Source organism: Drosophila hydei, unplaced genomic scaffold (genome assembly GCF_003285905.1).
Source record: "Drosophila hydei strain 15085-1641.00,03,60 unplaced genomic scaffold, DhydRS2 tig00008147-arrow-arrow-pilon, whole genome shotgun sequence".
NCBI classification, from domain to species: domain Eukaryota; kingdom Metazoa; phylum Arthropoda; class Insecta; order Diptera; family Drosophilidae; genus Drosophila; species Drosophila hydei.
Genome location: NW_022045851.1, coordinates 588,205 through 610,401, shown reverse-complemented (window position 1 = coordinate 610,401; position 22,197 = coordinate 588,205). Strand labels below are relative to the sequence as shown.

Sequence of the window (22,197 nt, the reverse complement as noted above, 5' to 3'; positions counted from 1 at the left end):
TCTGTTCAGTCTTCCTAGCTGTTCCTCTAACATTTCAAACGTTTTAAGATATAGCTATTCAGAAGCCAATTGCCATTCAACGCATCGTTTGCAGCATAGTCAGCTTTAAATGAGCGTGCAGAATACCAAAATAATATTCATAAATAAATACATACACCTAAACATGTACATACATATACATTTATAATATACATACATTTATTTATATGCATATATCATACAAAAGGTTCTGGGCACATTTGAAAGGTGCAAATTTACAGAGTTTATGATTTTTGCCAATTCGAGCCAGGGGCAAAACGCAAGAAACGCACATTTCATAGAGCATGTGTATGCGTGTGTGTGGGTGTGTATGTGGGCAATATGTTGAGTACGTGTCTGTTAGTCATCATAATATTTTACATTTTTATGAAGTGCGAGTCGACGCTGAGGGGCAACGCAATAAAAATCTTATTTTGTGGGTTATAAAAGTGCAAAAGAATCGAGCGAAACGGAAGGGAAGGTGGGCGCCAAGCAAAAAAAATGGTTAACATTTGCAGCAGTTGCCATTTGCTCAGAGTATTTTTAATGTGCCGCCAGAGCTGGCCTTTATTATTATTATTTTTATTCTCCTCTTTTTTTTTAATGATTTATCGGCATTTAAGTGTGGCGAAAAGCAGGGCCAAGAAACGCATCGTTAATTTTTTGTGCGCCTAATTTAATGCAACAATTTCGTGCCTTATTTTTCTGACTTTCTTTACACTCGCACACATATATGATACACACTTATCAGTGTGAAAGCAAGTGGTGTGTGTGTTTTGCATGTTTGTGTGTGTGCATAAATGTAAATTGAGTTTGGCGTCTAAAGTACTTTGTAATTTATGGCATGCAATGTGCGTAAGAAAGTCACGTGATAACTTCATCTACTCTCTCTTTTTCTCTCACTCGCTCTCTTTTCCTTGCTGAAACACTCTCATTATTTCGTTATTCTTGTATGAGTTTCTGCTGCGTGTTTATTTATGACTGTTTAGCCACATTTTGCATGACGAAATCATAATTTTCAGCACTCGACTCTCAGCTCTCGACCCTGGCAGCCATTTTGACATTTTGTTTGTTTCCTGCGGCTGCCACATAACATATATGATAAGTACGTGCAATATATTAGATGAGAAGAAATCCTCATGCTGAGCTTATTAACATTATCAGACATGGTATTTGTTATTCCGATTACACACAGATTAAATGGCTCATTTAAAGCTTAACGTTTTTATACGTCACAAATAAATCACAGAGCTCGAAAAAAATTAGTACGAGTTTTATGAATAAACGCTAAATATGCAAAAAAAGTTAGATTTATGTGTTAGATATAACAATCAACTATCTATAAATAAATAGCTCTAAAGATTTTCAACTTGAATTATACAACTATTTTCAGTTATATAAACTGAAACAAATATCACAAACAGCTTAAATGCCAAATGCTATGCAGAAAAATAGTTGCTAAAAATATCTTTTTAAGTACATTTCTATAGCTCGTAGACTGGACTGCCACAAGTAACATCAGCTTTAACTGACACTTTATTCATTCTGAATTATACGAATTTAAAAAGAAATTAATGTATATCTCTTAAGCTTGTTAACATTAAATTTAACCTGCATTTTATTTATTCACAATGATTTAACCAACATTTACCAGCTTATCCAAGTCGGGTAAAAGCAATTCAGGCATTACAAACTTTAGCAAATTCGTTGCGGGTACTTTTGGCCAACCTGAACGCATGTTCTATATGACATAGGCAAACTTTTCCATTAAATTTGTTCAAAACTTCCAAGTTAACTGTAACTTTCAATGACTTTTTGCATTCAACAGTCCATTAACCTAACCATACTCATGTACACTAACTTACACACATGCACAGTTGTTCAGATAAGTTAAACACCAGGCAACGAAAATTTATTTGCTCTGCCTTTGACCAAAGTTAGTTTAACCAACTTAAAGGTTTTTATTTACTTTAAAGTATTTAAACTTTCTATTAAAAGATGTCTTCAGCATAACAGAAATTTATCTTTTTATATTACATATATGCATCGCATTGTCACATACATATGTATATATATGTATATAAAATCACTCATACATACTGACCCTTTCTCTTTGTTCTTATCTCACTGAAATTGTATCTTTTTTTACTATGGGTAATTTTTTCACGAGAACAACTCTGACAGCAGACTTTGACTGCACTTTCTGGAGAACTTCTCACTTTTCCCAGTTTTCTATTTATTTTTTGTACTTTAAATGGAATATACTGTCAGACACAATTGTCCGCGCCTCTGCTCTAACATAGTCCCCAAGTATTTCTTCTTAATTTAGGATAGCGGTAAACATACCATTCACTATGCTTGCTCACTCCATGTCACGAGATCATCAACTGTGAAATAAATTAACTTCTACAGTTATATTTTTACTTTATGGATTAATGTTTCTCACCAGAGCCTAGATCAGCGCAAACATGCTAAATAAAGCCTGCGCCACTTTTTGTTTAAGAATTGATTTCTGTCAAAAAAGTTAATCCCTCCACTTTTCACATTGCATTAAAAGTGAGAAAAAACGCATCGGGAAAATTGAAACGCATTAAAATGGCAAAAACATAAGCGCAGGTAATAAACAACCAAACTGCAAATGCGCATTGGCGAGTCCCGCAGCAAGAAAAAACCAAAGAATACTATAAAAAAAACTCGCTGCCGTAGGTGTGACTGTGTCAGCTGGAAAAGCGTCGAACCGAAAATCGAAGACATAAAAAAGCGACGTGCGCTGAAAACTCGCAATTTATTAAATCGATAAAAGTAAAAAATATTTTAAGCTCTTATTTTGTTCTTTTCCTTTCCTTTTTTTCTGTAGTCAACAAATATGTTGAATCAGCAGTTAAAGTCAACCTGTGGCGCCCATATAAAATATGGCTCCCACTTGAAATGGTTGCTACAGTAGAACTTCAATAAAATAAATCGTAAGAAATAATTAGAAAAAAAAAACATATTTATTTAAATTATAAAACCATATAGTTCTTTGATAAAAAACTTCACATAACTTACTTGGCAACTCTGATTGTGGAACAATGTTCATTCTAAATTGAAGTATTTCATTCGACATTTTCTAACTCAGTTCCCATTGTCATCCATCCAATGCCACAGTTTACTGTAGTAACAGTAAGAGAGTAGTACAACAAAATGAGACTTGCCATAAAAAGAAGCGAGCTAGATTTTTATAAAGCCGGGGCAACATCTCGCTGAATGAGCTTGAGTTTTTTCCCAGGAATTCAAGAACCTCGCCCAGACGGCGATGACAAAGCACAAGTTGGAGCAACGCAAGACAATGAGTGAAAGATATTGATTTCACCTAGTTTCGGATTGCAGCTGCCTGTCAGGCAGCCTTTGATTCAGCTACATAGCTCTTGTTTGGTATTTGCTTGTGCTTGTGAGTAAATGGGTGTGTCTATTGCAAATAGTAAAGTAAACAATTGAGAGTTTTAGCTTAATGAAAATTCCACAAAAATAAAAGATATTTTCCAAGGGAACTTTTTGTTAATTTTCAAAATATTTCCATCCAATTTCAATGTCAAAAATTTTTTTACAAAAATGTTTAATATATTTAAAATTTAAATGCTGAATTTTATAATTTAAAAAATTGCTTATGTTTTAAATTTGCCTTTTACTTTGAGAGTAATACAAAAAAAATTAAACAATAAATCATTTTTTGTGATTATTATTATTAATTTCGCTTGCTTAATAAAAGAAAGACATATGTGAAACCATTTGCTTTTACCCTAAGTCAACCACAATTTATCTGGAATATTTTGACATTCAATTTCGCAAAAGTAAATTTCATATTTCATAAGCAGGATGAAATCGCTCTTTTTTCGTTTTCCTTTAACATGTATCATTTTAACACACATTTATTAAAGTTTTCCCGGAATTATTTTCTTGCACACACAATTCTCCCCCAACAAAAAAGTGCCGCTAGGCCCACTTGGCTGTGCCATGTACATCTACATTTTGATGCCTCAAAATATGATTAAATTTATGCGAGTGCGAGACGTAACATGGAAACTGTTGACTGTTGCTAGAACCCGACTTTCCCCAAGTGACACGAACCGCAAAAAGCGTGCAATCTTAGAGGCAGCTGAAACATGTCTCCTGCCTCTTGCCACATGCCACGTGTCTACATTTTTACACTCACAGCTGAGATTGGGGGCAAGTGATGCCTGTCGGAGGGTAAGTTGTGTCTTAGGCTTGTTAAGGTCGGGGGCGTGGCATGTGAATTAAAACATGTTCGAGTTATTAACAAGCCCCGAAAGTCGCATTAGTTTTTGCCAGTTACAGCGCTTGTCTTCGCATTTGTTATGCTACAAGTTCTCCTCGCTCTTTTCTTGCTACATGCAGCTTGCAGCACGTACATAAACTTGTTTCTATTTATTTGCACAAAATATTTACATTTGCTCAAAATTATGCGGCAAACGGGGCGTGGCGCAACTATTTTACAAGTTTTTAGGCAACATAAAAGACAGTTGTCGTTGTTGCGCGGCAGATGGGGGAATGGTCGCAAGTTTTTGTACGTCTGCTGACTTTTCGGTGGGTGCCATAAAGTTTGCCGGGTTAAGCAGCACCCGCGGGTGCAACACGAACAGACTTCGCCATAGCTGTCATTCCCCGCCATGCTGAAAGGCCATCAGAAAACTTTCTACCCGGGCATTTGTAGAACTAGGTTTATTTATTTCCTTCTGCTTACGGTTCTCCTTCTACTCCTTGTTTTTTTAATGGCATACAGGACAAGTTTTAAATGCTGTTTGCATGTCGCGCGGCTGCTTAACCCCACAAATTACCCGAATTTCGCGCCTCATTTGTGGAAAGGCAGCAAGTTACTTACTTGGAATGCCAAAAAAAAAATATATATATATATAAACTATAAGCAAAAAATAAGAAATATCTAATTAAATTTTTTACGTACTTTTTGAGGATTTCTTAGTGATATTTGATACGAAGAAAATCAAATATACATTAATAATTTTGAAAAATAAATATTCACAGTGACAGTCAGATATTTATATTTTTATTTATAAATAAGTACTTTTGGAAAATGGTATATTTGTTTGTGTTTAATAATATTAGGAAAACTAGAAAAAATTAGTTTAAAACAAAAATAATAATAAGATTGAATATATATGTTTACAAAATGTTGCCTAATCAACAAAGCTTAAATTTATTATTGTTTGTTTTGCTAGGCACATTCTCTTGTTATATCCTTTCGCACTCGGTAAATTAGTGCAGAATGAAATGAACGAGCTTTTATATATAAAATATAAAATCGTTTTGAATTAAATTAAATCTTTTGAAGATATGTATAGACTATTTAGACTTAGCTTAGAAGAATCAACAATTCTTATTTATCACAAAGTTGTAATTTCGAAGAACTGTATAGTCTGTTGTTTAACGCACACATTTTTAGCTATTTATTTATTATTTATTTAGTACTCTTATAATTTTTCAATACTAAATTAAAGAACTTGAATAACTCAATAATACTGAAATGTTGAGCATGTTAGGTGAATGTTTAAATTTAATATTCAATTTTAAGTGAAGACCCTGAAATCCGAATTAGTATATATTATTTTTTTTTTTGTAAAAGGCGAAGCCAAGAAATTTATACTGAGAACTTTTGTTTGAATTTCATGTTGAATTTTGCAAACTGAAGTGTGGCTAGATCGAAGTGATTTCTCGTGTGCATGGATTGAACATGGTTGTTAACCTTACACCAAGCTAAAACAGACAGCTTCAATGAAGAACAGTAAAAGCAGAAGCAGAAGCAGAAGCCGCAGTAGCTCATGAATAAAGCTCATCGAATTAGCGTGTTGCGAGGTGTAAATGTGACTTTGTGCGATGAGCAGACTTTAAATAGATATTGACATTGCTCAGATAGAAAAAGAGAGAACGCAAGAGAGAAACAGCTAAGCAAACTTGGCTTGTCGGATTCATTGTTTCTGGCTCGTGTCATGCCTTTGACGCTATTTATAAAAGTCAGTGACACAGTAACTTGTTTTTGCCAGCCTCTAAGCGGAGTATGGTGCTCGGCTTGCCACTTCTAGCACACACAGAGAACTCTTTTTCCGCTTTGATAAGCAAGTTCTTTTGTTCCAGCCCAGATACTATGTATGTATACGAAAAAATGGGCAGAAAATACAACCAGAATTCATGGTTCATATTCCTTTTGTTGTATTTGTTGTTGCGGCTTTTGTTCGGGCGAGGCTCGAGCTGCTGCTGCTAACTGGACCAGACACATGCGATATGGATACATATCTGCCAAAGATTCAACACTGCCCTAGATACTTTACTCTCTCTGTGCATGTGCTATGAATACAGTTGCAATTTTAGTTGCATTTAATTTACGAGAAAGTGCAAGAGCTATTAAAAATAGCTGGATAACAAAAGAAGTTTCACAGGAAGTATACCGAATATAATTTTGCTAAGATTAAAGGTAAGATTTTTAAGTTTCTTCATTGGTCGTTAAAATACTGCGTTGAACGAGTGTTGGAATAAGCTGTATGTGAATAGAAATTGAATTCTTGTAGCTTAATCCGAAACTAATATTATTTACAAATTTTACTTTAAATGTTGGGCATAAGAAAGTAAATAAATTACGTTTATAATTGCTAGTTAATTATGAAGAAAATTTTTTTTTTTACTTATGATTTATATATATTTATATATATATATAATCTTGGCAGAGAGTAATGCTTTCCTTTATGAAATAAGAATTCTTGATGTATTCTTTTCAAGCAAAAAATTATAAAAGTACTCAGACGATATAAGCCTTTTTCACAGATAGCTGTCGAATTTTGAACAGCAGTCTCAGCTTTTACCCACAAGCTAAATACCCGTCGCACATCGACTTAACCTTTCCACACTCTTGACAGGGTTGCCAGCATAGATTTTTCTTCTTTTTTTTTTTGCTGACCTCCGACACGTGCCCACGGGAACGAGAGCTGCGTTGACTTTTTGGGTTCAGCACTCAAACAGAGTTGTTTTCCAGTAATTTGCCTATTTGGGGCTAAGACGCTCATTTGTCTTGCGAAAATCTATTCTGGGACCTTGTTTACCTATGCTCTACAGACACTTGACAGGCATCTCCCCCAGATATTCATGTCAATGCTGATTAATAGGCATGGGGCAGGACGCTTGAATTGATGCCAAATACCCGAAGATTGAGCATTTAAATGCAAATTATCGAACTTGAAAACTTGGCAAAAATCAAAGCTGAACATTCTGAATTCGATAAAAGCTATAAAACGCAGCCATCATTATGAACAGAGCTGTCTGGCTCCATTTATTTTATACATTCTTTCTCTCTCCCTCTGTCACTAACCGAAAACAATTGAACTGAATTTTCAGCAATTGAAAACACATTCTACAATTATTTTTCTTTTATTATAATTATTTTGCAGTTGGCTCTCGGGACTCAACAACCAGCAGTGGCAGCTCTACTGGCGGCAATTCTGGCAGCTCCTCCTCCTCCTCGTCATCATCATCATCTTCATCTTCATCTTCATCTTCATCTTCGTCATCGACTGGTGGTACGAGCAAGTATCCGGTGCTAGTATTTGTCCATGGCGAATCGTACGAGTGGAACAGCGGCAATCCCTATGACGGCTCGGTGCTGGCCAGCTATGGACAAATATTGGTGGTGACCATAAATTATCGCCTCGGAGTACTCGGTAAGTGCACACTAATACTCACACATAGAAACACATACACACGTGTACACACTCCAGTGCTAATGCTAATGCTAATTGATATGCTGCCTTCATCGGTCCACCGAAATGAGCCAAACGCTTGAAACGTGTCCATTGGTCGAATCGCTTTTAAGCTACTGCAGCAGCAACTGCACTTCCGCTCAACAGCAGCAGCAACTGCAGCAACAACAACTGTTGCAACAGCAGCATCAACGTGGCGAATGCTCATTCCATAATCTAACTAATTTAGTTAGCATCTAGTGGAAAAACTATATACAGCACAGTGGAACAAACTCAACGAAAATTTTTATTTTATTAATGATTTATTATTTAATTAATGATTTCTTAATTTATAGTTCAGAATATGGCCCTGTTTGTATACATATATTTCATTTGTTTCTATATTTTATAATTTTTTATTTTAAATTATTATTATCATAACTTTTTTTAGTTTTTACTTTAAATAGTTTTAAATTAGTCTAAATTTCAGTAACATTTTTTTTAGAAATTTTCTTATACGCTCTGCCCACTGTAAAAGTTCAAATACAGAGCACATTAGTGTGACCTCATTTGCAAGCATTCCTCTCTCTCTCTACACCTCCTCATTCAACCCGCCCGAATTGTGACCACCCTCCCGGGCAGTTTTCCACTGGTACGGCTACTACGGAAACGGAAGTGCTGACATCATGATTTGCACGCGTGACTGTACACGTTTTCGCAAGTGTTGCGCCGATGTGTCTGACATTTTAAATAGTCGATAGGCTCTATTAAATTTTCATCCTCTGCTGCTGCGACTAATCGATGTAAAAGAAAATGCTGATGAATTCTGCGGTAATTTTGCAGGATTTCTGAATGCCAACACGGATCGCTATTCGAAGCTTCCAGCAAATTACGGTTTAATGGACATCATTGCGGCCCTGCATTGGCTAAAAGAGAACATTGCGGCATTTGGCGGGGATCCGAATAGCATAACCCTAGCAGGACATGGTACTGGTGCGGCCTGTGTCCACTTTCTGATATCATCAATGGCGGTGCCGGAGGGTAAGTGCAGTTCTACAGATACATGCCTCCTTTCACATTCCGTTTTTGTCACACAGGTCTGCTCTTTAATCGGGCCATGCTCATGTCCGGATCAGGGCTGGCGCCATGGTCTCTGGTCAGCAATCCCGCCAAGTATGCGGCAATCGTGGCGCATCACGTCAACTGCGCCTCGGACTTGCCTCACGCCCATCTGATGAAGTGCCTTCGTGAAAAGACGCTCGAGCAGCTTCTCAGCGTGCCCATACGCCCGCCAGAATTCGGTTTCGCCTTTGGCCCCAGCATTGATGGCGTCGTCATCGATGGCGGCGACTATGTGCCGCCCCCGCCGGGCTCCCCGGCCGCCCAAGCACAGGCCCAGGCCTCTACGGCCGCTGGCAACGGTCTGGGCGGAGAAGCAGGCATTGCGGCAGCCGGCGGCTGGGGCACACCTGGACAACTGGAGAATATAGGTGAGTGAGAATGTTTTCAAAAGCCATTTCTATTATTGATTGGGTATATTGAAAATGTGATTGCATTTGTCGCATTAAGATATATATTTTATTCAGGGTTATAATGCGGTTTAGTTACAAATAAGACACAAATATATTTAATTTATATTTAAATAATTAATTTTTTAACAAAATTAAAAAAAATTTTAACAAAAAGCTATTTGCTAAAAATGTATTAAATATTTATATATATTACAAAAAATAAATTTCTTTATTATTTTTCATTTATTTAAATATATTAAGAAGAAAAAATATTATAATATTTTCTGTTTTACATGCTGGCAAACTTTGTTGAACATTTCAAACTAAACCCTTTAGGTCTTTAAAAATATACAATCTAAGATATACATATAAATAATTATATAATAGGTATAAAAGGAATCTGTATATGCATTTCTATAAGCGAATTAACGTTTCGGCTTGCTGAAAAAATACAATTTTTGTCTGCTCTATATTCGCTACAAATATATTTAAATGCGATGCGTTGCTGTCAATTTCTTTCTTCCTCAACATGTCAATGCGGCTGCTGATGTCAACTGACGACGACGACGATGACTACTTGCACTTGTGAACTGCCATGTTTGCTGGCGCCATTAACCCACACACACGCACACACACTCGCATGTTTGTTGGCGTTTTTAATTAATGCAGTATTAATGAGAAAAACAGCCATTAACAAGTTGTCAAGGTAAGTTTTTTTGAGGCTCAGCCTGAACACCCGGTGCTTAATTATTTTTGCCTTAACCCGCACACTTACACACATACACACACAGCTTAAAAGTATGCAACGTAATTAATTTAAAGTTTCGACTCTGCCGACTTTTGCGTGCTGCTCAAAGATTTTATCTCGCAGCAGCGAACACTCAAAATGGCGTCAGCTTAGGCGACGATAAGCTTTGAGTTTACACCGCACAGCTGCCATTTTGACCATACAATAATACACATACATACACAAGTACACTCAGACGCTACGTTATTAATTTATGCACATTAACCACGCAAATGCGCGACTACATTTTGCAATACAATTACAATATGTTGTAAGGATTGGGAAGGCTGGCAAGCAGGAGCTGCTGTATAGTTGGTGGGTGGGGCTTATTGTTTTTGGCACCCTCACTTGATTTATGCACTTTGTGCCGTGCCATTTGGCATTGTTAATATATATTATTAACAGCTAATTAGCTGCGATTTCATTATTAATGTGCAATTTGCGCCACTTTGATGCAAAATTAACAATTGCAAACGGGTTAGAAAAATAATACGAAATAACACTATAAATAATATATTAGACGAGTTGAATTTAAGTTACGCAAAAATGCTTTTGGGTCGGGTCAACTAATATTACCAAGCTCCAAATAGAATATTGTCATTTTAAGCTTTGAGAATCAAGCATTAATTTATATATATGGAATAATATAAAATGCCTGCAAATCAAGGTTAGAAGGAAAGCGTTATCCTAGAGGTTATAAGCGAAGATAAAACGGAGAAAAAAGGAGCTTCTTGATGAGAATTGATGGTAGGACTTAAGCAGAGAATGGTGAGAGGCAACTAGTTAAAAACATATTATACTTGCACACAGATACGTATATATGTATGGAGATAAATATATAGATGAACTCATATAGCAACACTTCAGAATTGCTTAGAGCTGCAGTTTTGCAGTTGATGCGCCTGGCAGCTATTATTACTGCCAGTGCAACTGCAACTGCTGACCGCTTTGTGGATAACTTTTTCATTCTTTCGGCCGGGCTCAGCGCTTTGTAAACTGTCAGTGCCCAAGAGGCTATTAGTCACAAGCTCCACAAGGAGCATAAATTTTGCTTTGTGCACATTTAAAAGCAATTTGCTTTGAGACCAAGACACACACACACATATTCATAGCAAAACACATACACGCTTCGGAATGTTTGCTCAATATTTTGCAAAGGAATTCCATTAAACACATGCAATAAGAGCAAATAAAAGAAATTTTTGGCACAGTATCAAATGCAAGCTATACCAAATAAATGCAACAAAAAACCAAATGGAAATAAAGCGACCCACAAAAACTACAACAACAAGCAGCAGGCATAGCATAGACACTACTTTATCTATGCAAATAAGCAAAGATACATTTTTAAGTGCAGCTCAGCAACTGTGAAGTGCAGCGCAAGTAACTCAAAGATACTTTTTGTTGTTCAGCAAGCAAACTAGCAAATTTTTGACTAGCACTCGAGTTATCATGTTTCGCAAGAGTTTTTGGGGCTGAAGCACAGCTGAACTTTAAGAAGGCCGCAACATTTTGGCTGTTGGACAGTTAAGAGTTAACTGATGAATTACTTTGGCAAACTTTTTGGACAACATTTCTTAATCAGTTTTATATTAAAATTAGTAAAAATAAGACAGTGAGACAATTTAGTCTGATGCTCACGAATGTGTTTTCCAACTATATAGGAAAGATACGTATATTAAATAATTTAATAAACTTAATATAGTTTAATATTGTTTAAAAAAAATGGAAGAAGATTACTTGAAAATTTTGTGGTTCTTAAATTATGTATCACTAGTCTTATTAATCTGGCATGTCCAGAGATTTCAAAGAAGTAGAATTTTTGATAACTGTAAGGCTTCTTTTTCGTTTTCTCTTAAGATTAGATTGTTTAATTAGAACTATAACTAAAAGTAGATAAAGTTTAGTTATTTATGCCCATAGTCATGCTAAGCTTATAGAGCTTTACTTACATAAATAGAAATAGAAATCAGTGACAACATTAAACAAATATCAAAGATAAGTCGCAAACTCTGCTGCAAATGATTGTTTAAAGATCTGGTTAGGGCGCATAGCACCCAAGTTAAATGCCTTTAGTTTGGGAGCAAAAAGATACGCAAAGTGAAGAGAATGTTGTATCCATAAGATGCAGATACACGTACTTACGCACTTATTGCTCATTTACAGATACGACCTGATGGCTGGCGTGACACGTGCCGAATCCTTTTTCAGCTTCAATTCCGGCGACGTGCAATATGGCATCGAGGCGGATCGACGCTCCCGTATTTTAAAGGCCTACGTTCGGAACACGTACACATTCCATTTGAACGAGATATTCGCCACGATTGTCAATGAATACACAGACTGGGAGAGGCCGGTGCAGCATCCAATTAATATCCGGTGAGTAATTGCGTTTGTTCCACGTGAAACCCATGTTGATGTTCATCTTCGCATTGCTTCTCCCGCGGCACGACCTGCGGCTGTGATTGTTCGCCATGCCCAAGCAAATATTTCGTTCTTAATTAAATGCGGCTATGTTTCTTAACTTCGGTGCCAGCTTGGGGAGGGATTTTTCAATTAAAGCGACTTAAGTGAATCTTGATTTGTATCTTGTGTCAAGAGAAATGCAAATGTCTGTGGCCCTCTGTTTCATAAATAATAGCCAAAGCTTAATATTCAATATTCGATTCAATTTGAAGAGACCCTCTTTACTCATCCTTTTGATGGCATATGTTGCAACCATAATTGATTTACTTTTGATTTTCAGCAGTGCCACAACAACAATAAAGAAAAACAATTGATTGCAATATTTGCATTGCATCTGCATATACTATTTATATTTTTTGATGTTTGCTGAATTTTTGATAGCATCACAAGTCTCTTTATTGAATGCATAATTTCATCAGCATACAATTTTGCTAAATTCAATAAAAATGAATAACATTGTGTATACGCAACGGCGCCCACGACGTATACTTAATATGTATTCTTTTCGCCCCAGTTATGCAAAAGTTCTGTTCAGCTTTTGTGCAAACGTGCGTTAAGTTGCCTGCAATGAAGCAGCAAACATTTCACGCTTGATCTCTACTAGGATGAGAGTGGGCGTGGCAGTCTGGGAAGGCAGGGCGCGGGTTCATATCAAAGAGAGTCGTGCGCATATTTCAAATGGATTTGATAGAAAGTCAACGATAAATACAATCAACATAAATATTTATACAGAGACTTGTCTAGGCTATTCAATATGCGCAGCGCGTGTCCAGATTAGGACATAGAATTTTTAATGCAGCATCTATTTTTTTAAAGAACAACAAATACGTTTTGTTGCTGGAAAATATTTCGGAACTCGAAATGAAATGAATTTTTTAATTAAACACAAAAAATTAAATACGCAATCTGAATTTTTTAGTTATTTGTATCTTTTTTTATGAATCGTTTATTATTGACAATTAAATTTTGCTTTGATTTAAATATTTTACACGCAATACATGTTTACGAATTTGGTGAGAGCTTTTCAAAAAACTAACTTAAAACTGAAATTCCAAAATATGGTTGGACTAAAAAACTGTTGAGCTAAAAAGATTATTATACATTGAACCCTTTGAAAATGGGAATTCAAGGCTCTTGTGGTTTTATATATATTTTACACAATTCTGTTTTTTGTTTTATTTAAATGAAGGTTCAGTTGCACATATAGCCAATATATATATATATATATATATATATATATATATATAGGTCTTTTAGAAGTATAACTGTTATTGGGCCAGCTGTCGATCATAAATTAATATGTTAAACATAGCACCTGCCTTAAATTTATGAAAGTCATTCACAATCCACAACTCAATTTTGTGGCATTTCAGGCAGCATTTGGCCATCGAAGTGGTTACTAAAGAAAACAAAAAATGCTCTTTTTCATGCAACTTGAGGACAAGGTCGAGTGAATTTTAAGAGGCGCAACAACATAACAACAATATTCCTGGCTCTGACAAAGAAAAATGTTTGGACTTTAAATATAGTTTTATGCTGTCACATAAAAATAATATGCAGAACGGTGGACTTTTTGCTTGGTAGCGTGAGATACGTATGCAAATGTGGCAAATGGTTTTATTCAAATTTTGCGCAAGTGCATTTCAAATGCATAAAGCGACACAAGAAAATGCAAAAGGAAAATGCGAAAAACTTGCGAACGAAAAATGACAGCAAATCAGACGCAAAAAGAATATTTTCTCAAATAGGCTTAGCAAGCCAAGAGTGCACTTACTGTTGCTTAGAGGCCAAAAGGGGTGGCAGAGAGAGAGAGAGAGACAGTTTCACCTGGACAGGTAAACAGTTTGTGGAGAGCTGCTAAAGTGGAACTCAACGTGGCTTGTTAGTTGCACACTTGAGCGCAAATAGCCGGAAAATTGCTATTTGATTTTAACACTTGCGTCTCGGTCACTCACAGATTGTATGACCCTCGTCTTCTTTTCTCTTTTCTTCATAGAGACGAGACCTTGGAGGCCTTGAGTGATGCTCAAGTTGTGGCTCCTGCGGCACAAACTGTCGACTTGCATTCGGCAGATCATCGCAATTCGTATCTATATGTGTTCGACTATCAGACACGTTTCGGCGACTATCCACAGGTGAGTTTGAAAGTTCACCTGGAACCAGCTCCACATGCATTCAACTCAATGTTGTATCTTTGATTCATCAATTTGACAGCGTCAGGGCTGCATTCATGGCGAGGACTTGCCCTATATCTTTGGTGCACCGCTCGTCGGTGGTTTGAACCATTTCACTCGCAACTATACTAAAACCGAAATCAGTCTATCGGAAATCGTAATGTTTTACTGGTCGAACTTTGTGCGCACTGGGTAAGTATTGATTGGGTGTGCGGTCCCATTGACCGCAACTGTGTGTACGCGTGTGTGTTCTGCTGTTAACCAATCGACAATTTACGTTCATAAAACATCACAGCAATCCCAATGAGCAAATGGAGACTGAACATGGCAGCCGGCAGGAACGCAGTCGCTACAAAACCATCGAATGGACGGCCTACGAGAGTGTGCACAAAAAATATTTGAATTTTGGTAAGTGTTGCAAAAGCGAAATAATAACCACAACGTTATTGGGCTTTGAAAGTGCACTATTGACCCTCTAAATGTGAAAATTAATAAAGAATTTTGGGCAATGCTGGGCTATTTTATTATCTGTTACAGAAATTACAAGATTTTGTTTAGAGTTCTTAAAAGTTCTGTAAATATTTAAAGAACAAAATAATATTTGCTAGAACATAATAGTCACTAACTACCTTTACTTACATAAGTTTGACCAATCGACCTACGTCCGTTTTTCGTCTCCCACAGACACCAAGCCAAAACTAAAGAATCATTATCGCGCTCATCGCCTGTCTTTCTGGCTGAACCTTATACCGGATCTGCACAAGCCGGGCGGGGACAACGTGCCCGCTGCTCATCATCAGCTGCACGACGATGACGACGAGCTGGACAACAACATTGCCAACGATGCCTCGGTTAAGCCCCTCAATCCCTCTTATACATCCAGAGGAGCAAATGCCGCAGCCATGGGCAACTATACGATATTCACGAACCAGGTCTTCTCACTGCTGAATCTCAGTTCACCTTCGTCCTCGCTGCAGCGTAATGGTACTCGCTATGGCGGCGGCAAGATCTATCCAGATGATATTCTGGATGCGGAGCATGCGGCTGGTGGGGCGGCCAGTGCTTCGCAGGATAGCGACGGCTTTGCGGCTTATTCAACGGCGCTGAGCGTGACCATTGCAATTGGCTGCTCTCTGCTGATTCTCAATGTGCTGATCTTCGCGGGCGTCTACTATCAGCGGGATAAGACGCGGCTAAGTGAGCCGCGCAACCAAACGAAACTGAAGCGCCAGGAGAATGGCCAAATACCTAACAACATCTGCGGCGATCTGGAGACCCTGACTATCCACGCAAAGAGCGATCCGGCTACCATATTATCGCATCATCATGCCATGCAGCATCATCAGCTGCCGCCACCGGAATTTGCAGACATACCGCATCGTGCACCGCCGCCTCCGAAACACATGAAGTCCTCGCTGCAGGATGCAGGCCAAGTAGGCGGCGGCGGAGGCATGTTGCCGCCGCCACATGCGCTGCAAGTGCTGGGCAATCAGTGCGGTACTCTGACCAAAAAAAGCTGCATGAAACAAACGCAGGCCGCACAGCAACAGCAGCAGCAGCATCAACAACAGCAGCAGCAACACTCGCCCGCACAGCAGCAACACGTAGTAACGCATCAGCAACATATGCAGAATCATCATAATCAAAGCATGACCACCGTGCTGACCACTGCTGGCGGGCTAATACCTGTGCCCCAACCACCCACAGTGCCCGTAATTGTGGCAACCACAACGCAGCAGCACGCACAACAGCAACAGTCGCAACAGCAGCAGCAGCAACAGCAGCAACATCCGCTGATGGATGAGCTGCGTGTGTGACATTAATTGACGGTGCGTTTCAAATGTGATCTTTAAGCAAAGATCCTCTAAGCGCACAGTCCAAACAACTATTTCAAGCTGAGTGTGTATGTCTGTGTGTGATGTGTATGTGTGTGTGTGTTTGTGTGTGTCTGCTGTGTTAGTGTTGCAATCGCTAACAAAGTTTGTTTTACTTTAGCTGTCTGCTGTGAGTGTTATGCTGCATATGTTAAATAGTTCATTTCGATATGAATTTTATTGTATATAAATATATAAGAAAAGTGAAGTTAAGTTTACTTGTTGTCATTTACAAAGCATCCAGCTAAACAATTTTATTGTTTGAATTTTCTTAATGTTTTTTATTTTATTTAAATAAAGTTCCACCTAGGACCAAATCACAGTTCGGCAAAACTATGTAACTAAAACTTACGTTTTCTTTTTAATACACAGAAAAAGCAGAAATAATTCGCAAAATATTAAAAAGTTTTATATTTCAAAATATATATGTATGTATAAAACCAATATAAATGTTATTCTTCCAAAGACTGAATTCATATTGCGTATGTGTGTATATAATATAAACGCCTAGCTTTTAAGCTGTACAACAACAACAACTAATCCAACAACAAATCAAATTCGAATAGCATAAAAATATATGAACAACACAAAATCCAAAAAGAGAAAAAAAAACAACATTAAATTTTATTAGTTTTGCGGTTTCGTATATAAGAATTGCTGTTCGTTTTTATTTCTTTTTTTTTGTAATTAGTTGGATTTAAAATAAAAACCGCCTATACAATTTTTGTAGCCCAATTCCAATTGCAACAACTTTAAGCTTTCAATGAAATCAGAACTGTTTGACAAGGAGGAGAAAAAATGGATATTGTTAATTGTAAGCCTGCAGCTACTTTGTTATGTGACTAACTAAACAACATAAATATTTATAAAGCTATTAACATTAAAAAAAAAAAAAAAAAAAACAAAAACAAAACGAAATTCCACAGTTAAGAGGTAAGAAAGCGCTCGAATAGCAGATGCCCTGTACTCGAATCTCACAAAAATATAAATTGGATTTCTGTTTCACATGATAAGTACTCCAGGATTTAAATATTCATATCGACTAAATGTACATTTAAACTGGTAGACAAGTTTCAAGTCTTAAGCTCTCATTCTTGCTGACTGCATCAACATTGGCTGGCGAGTACAGGGTATAGCAATACAAATTAAAAACTAAAAGAAAAAAGAGAAACACACTGCAAATAGTTAAAAATTCAATTAGACAGTGAGTGTATAACGCGTATAAAATATAAACAATATAAAATGTTCAGTTTTTAATTTTAAGTAATAGTGAAAAGGTCGAAAATGTAATTAAAAATGAAATTGAGTTGCGAAAATGCGCTATAGAGCAGCTCATTAAAACGAAACAGCGCGAAAATTACAACAATTAAATTTGCGTGTGTGCGGAAAATAATTGTAAATTATATAAAAACAAACAGCACAAGAAATGCACAAAAAAAAAACAGAAAAACAAACATATTTAGAGGCAGTAAAAACAAATTATATAGTAAATGAAATGAATATGTAAAACTCTATAGCTCCATAGCTTATGTGTATGCGTATATAGTAAATATAGTTAATTGTAATGATGTAAAACTAGCATATATATATATATACCTATATATATAGCAATCCAAACAGAAATACCAAATAATAAATACCAAATTATATATACATATTTATAGTGTGCTGCATAATTGAACAGAATAAAAAAACAAAACGATATATTTAATACATAAATTAATTCAAATTTATTGCATTAGAAATGTGTACGAGTGAAAAATTGCGAAAAAGTTCACTAAAGTCTCATCAATATAAATAGAACAAATTTAAAACAAATAAGAAAACTGTTAAAAAACTGTTCAAACGGTTTTTGATAAAAATAAATGAACATTTCAGATGGAAACCAAAACGATTTGAGTACTAATAAAGTTATAAAAATGTAAAAAATATCCAGACATTATTTTTTTTATAAATTTATTGGAATACCCTTTAAAGCACTAAGGGAAAACTGCTTTAAGAGACGTCCAGAATTTTGCTTTCAACGCAAAAATACAAAGTTTGGAAATGGTTGCGTAAATAAATGGCTATAACGAGGACTTTAAGAAGCAGTTAAGGCGCTGGATCAATGGCATGCGATGAATGTGTATGTGTGTGCTACTATATAACAAATATGGCTTCACACACACATACACATACTCGCATGCAGCTGTTAACCAAATATGCTGATGGTCTGGCAACTACATAAAAGAACTCCAAGTCTTATAATGCTTCCATTGATACGTAAAGGCAGGGAACGATAGATAAAAGCTGCACAGACGGGCACACACTCACACATACATATATAGCACACACGATATACACATACCAGAAAAAGAGAAACCATTGAAAATAGATTTATTATGCAAATTCGCCAAAGCATAAGTGAATACATGCCAGACGGCTTGCTTAAAAATACCCTGTAATCAATAAAATCGGTGCGGAAAGTGTTGTATATACTTGTAGTAAGCACTGGTACAAAGAAAAACTGATAGGGCAGCTCTTTAATTGTATTGATAAGGACACCAAAGAATCTTCTCAAGCAAACTCTACTCCGCAAGCAACTCAGAAACTTTTAAAGTTTCAATACGAAAATTTGCTATGCAAAGCAGGCATTGAAGTCGACTTCAGTTATTAATTTATAATTGCTTTAGAATGTTTAGCTAAAAGTATATGAAAATACGTTGTTATTGTTTGCAGGGTATCTCTAATGCCACTATTATTGCATACTAAGATTGTTTTATAGCGTGCATGGTGCACGGCTTAACTGCTTAATTTGGAAAAACAAAAAAAGTATATATACAAGTTAACTTATAACACTTAGTTAGCTTATAACACTTAATATAAGGTATTATTCAACACTTATTATCGGGTGCTAGACAAGTTAAGGAACAGCCCTGGCAAGAGCAACTCTACTTACGCCGGTGAGGCTATGATTTGTAAAAATATAGACCAGTCTCGTGTTTTAACTCGTACTGATAGGACATGCTAAAAATTGGTGTCATATAAGTAAAACTAAAAATAGTGAATATAATAAGAAAAACCAATAAAATTAACTGTTTCGATTATTCAAAAAAGAACAATTAAAAGCAGGGTTAAAAAGCGTTCTTCCAGTAAACCGCTTAAATAAATATTCACTCCGTCATTTGCTCGTTAAATGGCTTATTTCATTGTCTGAGCCCGAGGCCAGCAATAAGAGGCACAGTCGCCTCTCAACCTAACTTTCAGTCACCACAGGACTGGAAACAATATAATTTACATATATATATTGAAGGCGGGCGTGGCTTAGACTATTCTAAATGTTTGCCATTGCCAAACTGAGCCGTGGCAAGAGGAATGAGTACAGCTGGCAGTCTGAAAGTATGGTCTATGTAAAGCTTGCATAATTCACATGCGTAATTGAATAAAAACATTTTGGCTAAATTGCTGCCAACGTCGTTAGCCGCTTTCTAACCATTTTCTTTTTAGCTTAAGATTTGCGTGATTTTTATTAGTTGCGATTTGCAGCTGGGATAAATCCAATAAGGAAAGTACGCACACACACATACATGGAGAAATGTCAAAGAAGCATGCAGCAGGCATTGGGCCAAAGAACTTGGCACATAATCCCTTTAAATGTCTACAGCGAGCTGGGTACTGGGGAAGGGTTTTGATTTCACAAAAGTTTCGCATTTTATTTTTGTAGTTTTTGCATGTGTTGTATTTCGCTATTATTGCAGAGCAGCCGGAGAAGAAGCTGGAGCACGCTCGTAATGGGCGTGGCATGCTGTGAGTGGGCGGCAAGCTGCCACATGCTGTGCTTAATTTATTAGCACAAGCTTGAAAATTAAATAATAAAAGCCCTTGCAAGTGGCTCTGTGTGAATAGAAATTATCACTTTTAATGTTGCCAAAAAGGTCACGACTCAACAGTGCCTCTCTGGCCGAGGGAGTGCCAGGGGTAGTTTAGCTGGGTGTGGCGCCAAAGACTGGGTAACGCTCAACGCTAAAAGTTGGTAATTTATGTTGCCAAATCTGTTGGAAATTGCTTTATACGCTAATAAAAGTATTTGCTACACAAACAACTTCATTTAAGGTGAGTGAGAGTTAAGCACAGCCAAAATAAATAACGTGTTACCTCCTATTCTGGCCGGGTCTAGTGTATAACCTGAAGTAATCTGTTTAAGCACTTACAATATGAAAAATCCTATTAAAAATAATTTGAATGCGAATTTAAAATATTAGTTTAGTTACAAGTTAGTTTAATTATGGTACAAAAATTCACCCACTGTTTCGTTCTATTTCAGAATATACCAACAACCATATCATGTTACCAACAAGAAGCAATTCAATTTGTCCGCAATATAAAGCAAATATTTCTGCTACTCTAACATAAGACGATTTTCTCTTAATTGTTATCCCTATGCATCATTTAGTATATGCATTTTGTACTTACTCTACGCAAATTAGCAATTTGAAGTTACGCTTTTCGAATTTCAATTGAATCGCTACATTAAGAACGAATTATTATATATACCGCATCTTTAAAAGTGAATTCTTCTGTGGGATAACATAATATACTTACTTTATAATGTACCAATGATCTTGACATGAATCATTCAACAAAGGCATTTAAAGCTGATCTTATTCAAATAAATTTCCACATTTACATGAAACTATACACAGTACCTCTAGCAGTGCAATGCAATAATAGTTGTCTTAAAATGTGAATATTTCTGTGGGCTATAATGTAGCAACGACTTACAATGTACCTAATAGTATTGTTTATAATGTACCAACTATCACAACCTTTGTCTTGAATATTTTAGTAAGGGCATTCGGCAATTACCCTACTCAAACTTACTTTCTTTGTTGTTACCAAAAATAAAAAAACGATGCAGAAAAAGTATATCAAGCTAAACTCTATTGCAACGAGTTTTGTCCAGTTAAAAACTTTTTAGCACATTTCGTTTTATTGCACATCAGCGATAATCCAAACCAAAATTGAGTGCACAGTTCCACAGAAGAAATGCAATTTGAAGCCAGAGTAGGAAAAAATATAAAACACGCAGAAAATTTGATGCTGCAAAAACGTAGCAGAAATTTAAAAATTCCGCACAATTTGCACAACTTTTCAGTGGGTGCAGCATAAAAAAGTAGATGTATAAAAAAGTTTAATAGAACTCCTGCCATCGAATCGTAAACGGAACAAAAAAAATGACCGTTTTACACATTAAACCACTTTGAACGACAAAGTTTATTTCCAGCAATTAGTTTGTATTTTTTTTTCCAGCTCGCTTTTGCCAATACATTTTTTTTTCTATTAGAATTATTTGGTTTTGTTGTTGCAGCGTTTTGCAACTTTTTAAATATTTATATACGCTTTTTGCTACAGGTCAGTCAGTTGTACGTTTCGAGTTCGTGCTCTCCGCTCTCTAAATGCCACACAAAGTTTTATTAGTTGTTGACCAATATCTCTGACTGTTGAGGTGCTGAATAAAAAGAATTATAAAATAGAAGTGAATCCCTTGCAAAAACAAACTTCGCAAATTGTCTTCTCACTTTTGCAATACTTTTGCCACACAACAGATGCATGTTTATAACTCTGATCCGGCCACAATTTGCTGGGCTG

General features: G+C 36.4%; 1 protein-coding gene and 1 long non-coding RNA gene across 2 annotated transcripts in view; one reads left to right on the top strand and one right to left on the bottom strand.

The window, feature by feature from the left end:
• The window catches only part of LOC111602729 (neuroligin-4, Y-linked), an 80,478-nt gene extending 63,869 nt beyond the window's left edge, over positions 1–16,609 (top strand). Inside the window, exons 5-13 of the mRNA XM_023319976.2 lie at positions 7,470–7,739; positions 8,601–8,798; positions 8,855–9,247; positions 9,938–9,974; positions 12,222–12,434; positions 14,518–14,656; positions 14,736–14,887; positions 14,991–15,103; positions 15,380–16,609. Coding sequence (XP_023175744.2) covers positions 7,470–7,739; positions 8,601–8,798; positions 8,855–9,247; positions 9,938–9,974; positions 12,222–12,434; positions 14,518–14,656; positions 14,736–14,887; positions 14,991–15,103; positions 15,380–16,512 — 2,648 coding nt within the window. The 3' untranslated portion in view covers positions 16,513–16,609. The remainder of the gene's footprint in view (positions 1–7,469; positions 7,740–8,600; positions 8,799–8,854; positions 9,248–9,937; positions 9,975–12,221; positions 12,435–14,517; positions 14,657–14,735; positions 14,888–14,990; positions 15,104–15,379) is intronic.
• The window catches only part of LOC111602730, a 27,859-nt gene continuing 14,830 nt past the window's right edge, over positions 9,169–22,197 (bottom strand). The window contains exon 3 of the long non-coding RNA XR_002751631.2: positions 9,169–9,234. This is a non-coding gene — a long non-coding RNA (uncharacterized LOC111602730). The remainder of the gene's footprint in view (positions 9,235–22,197) is intronic.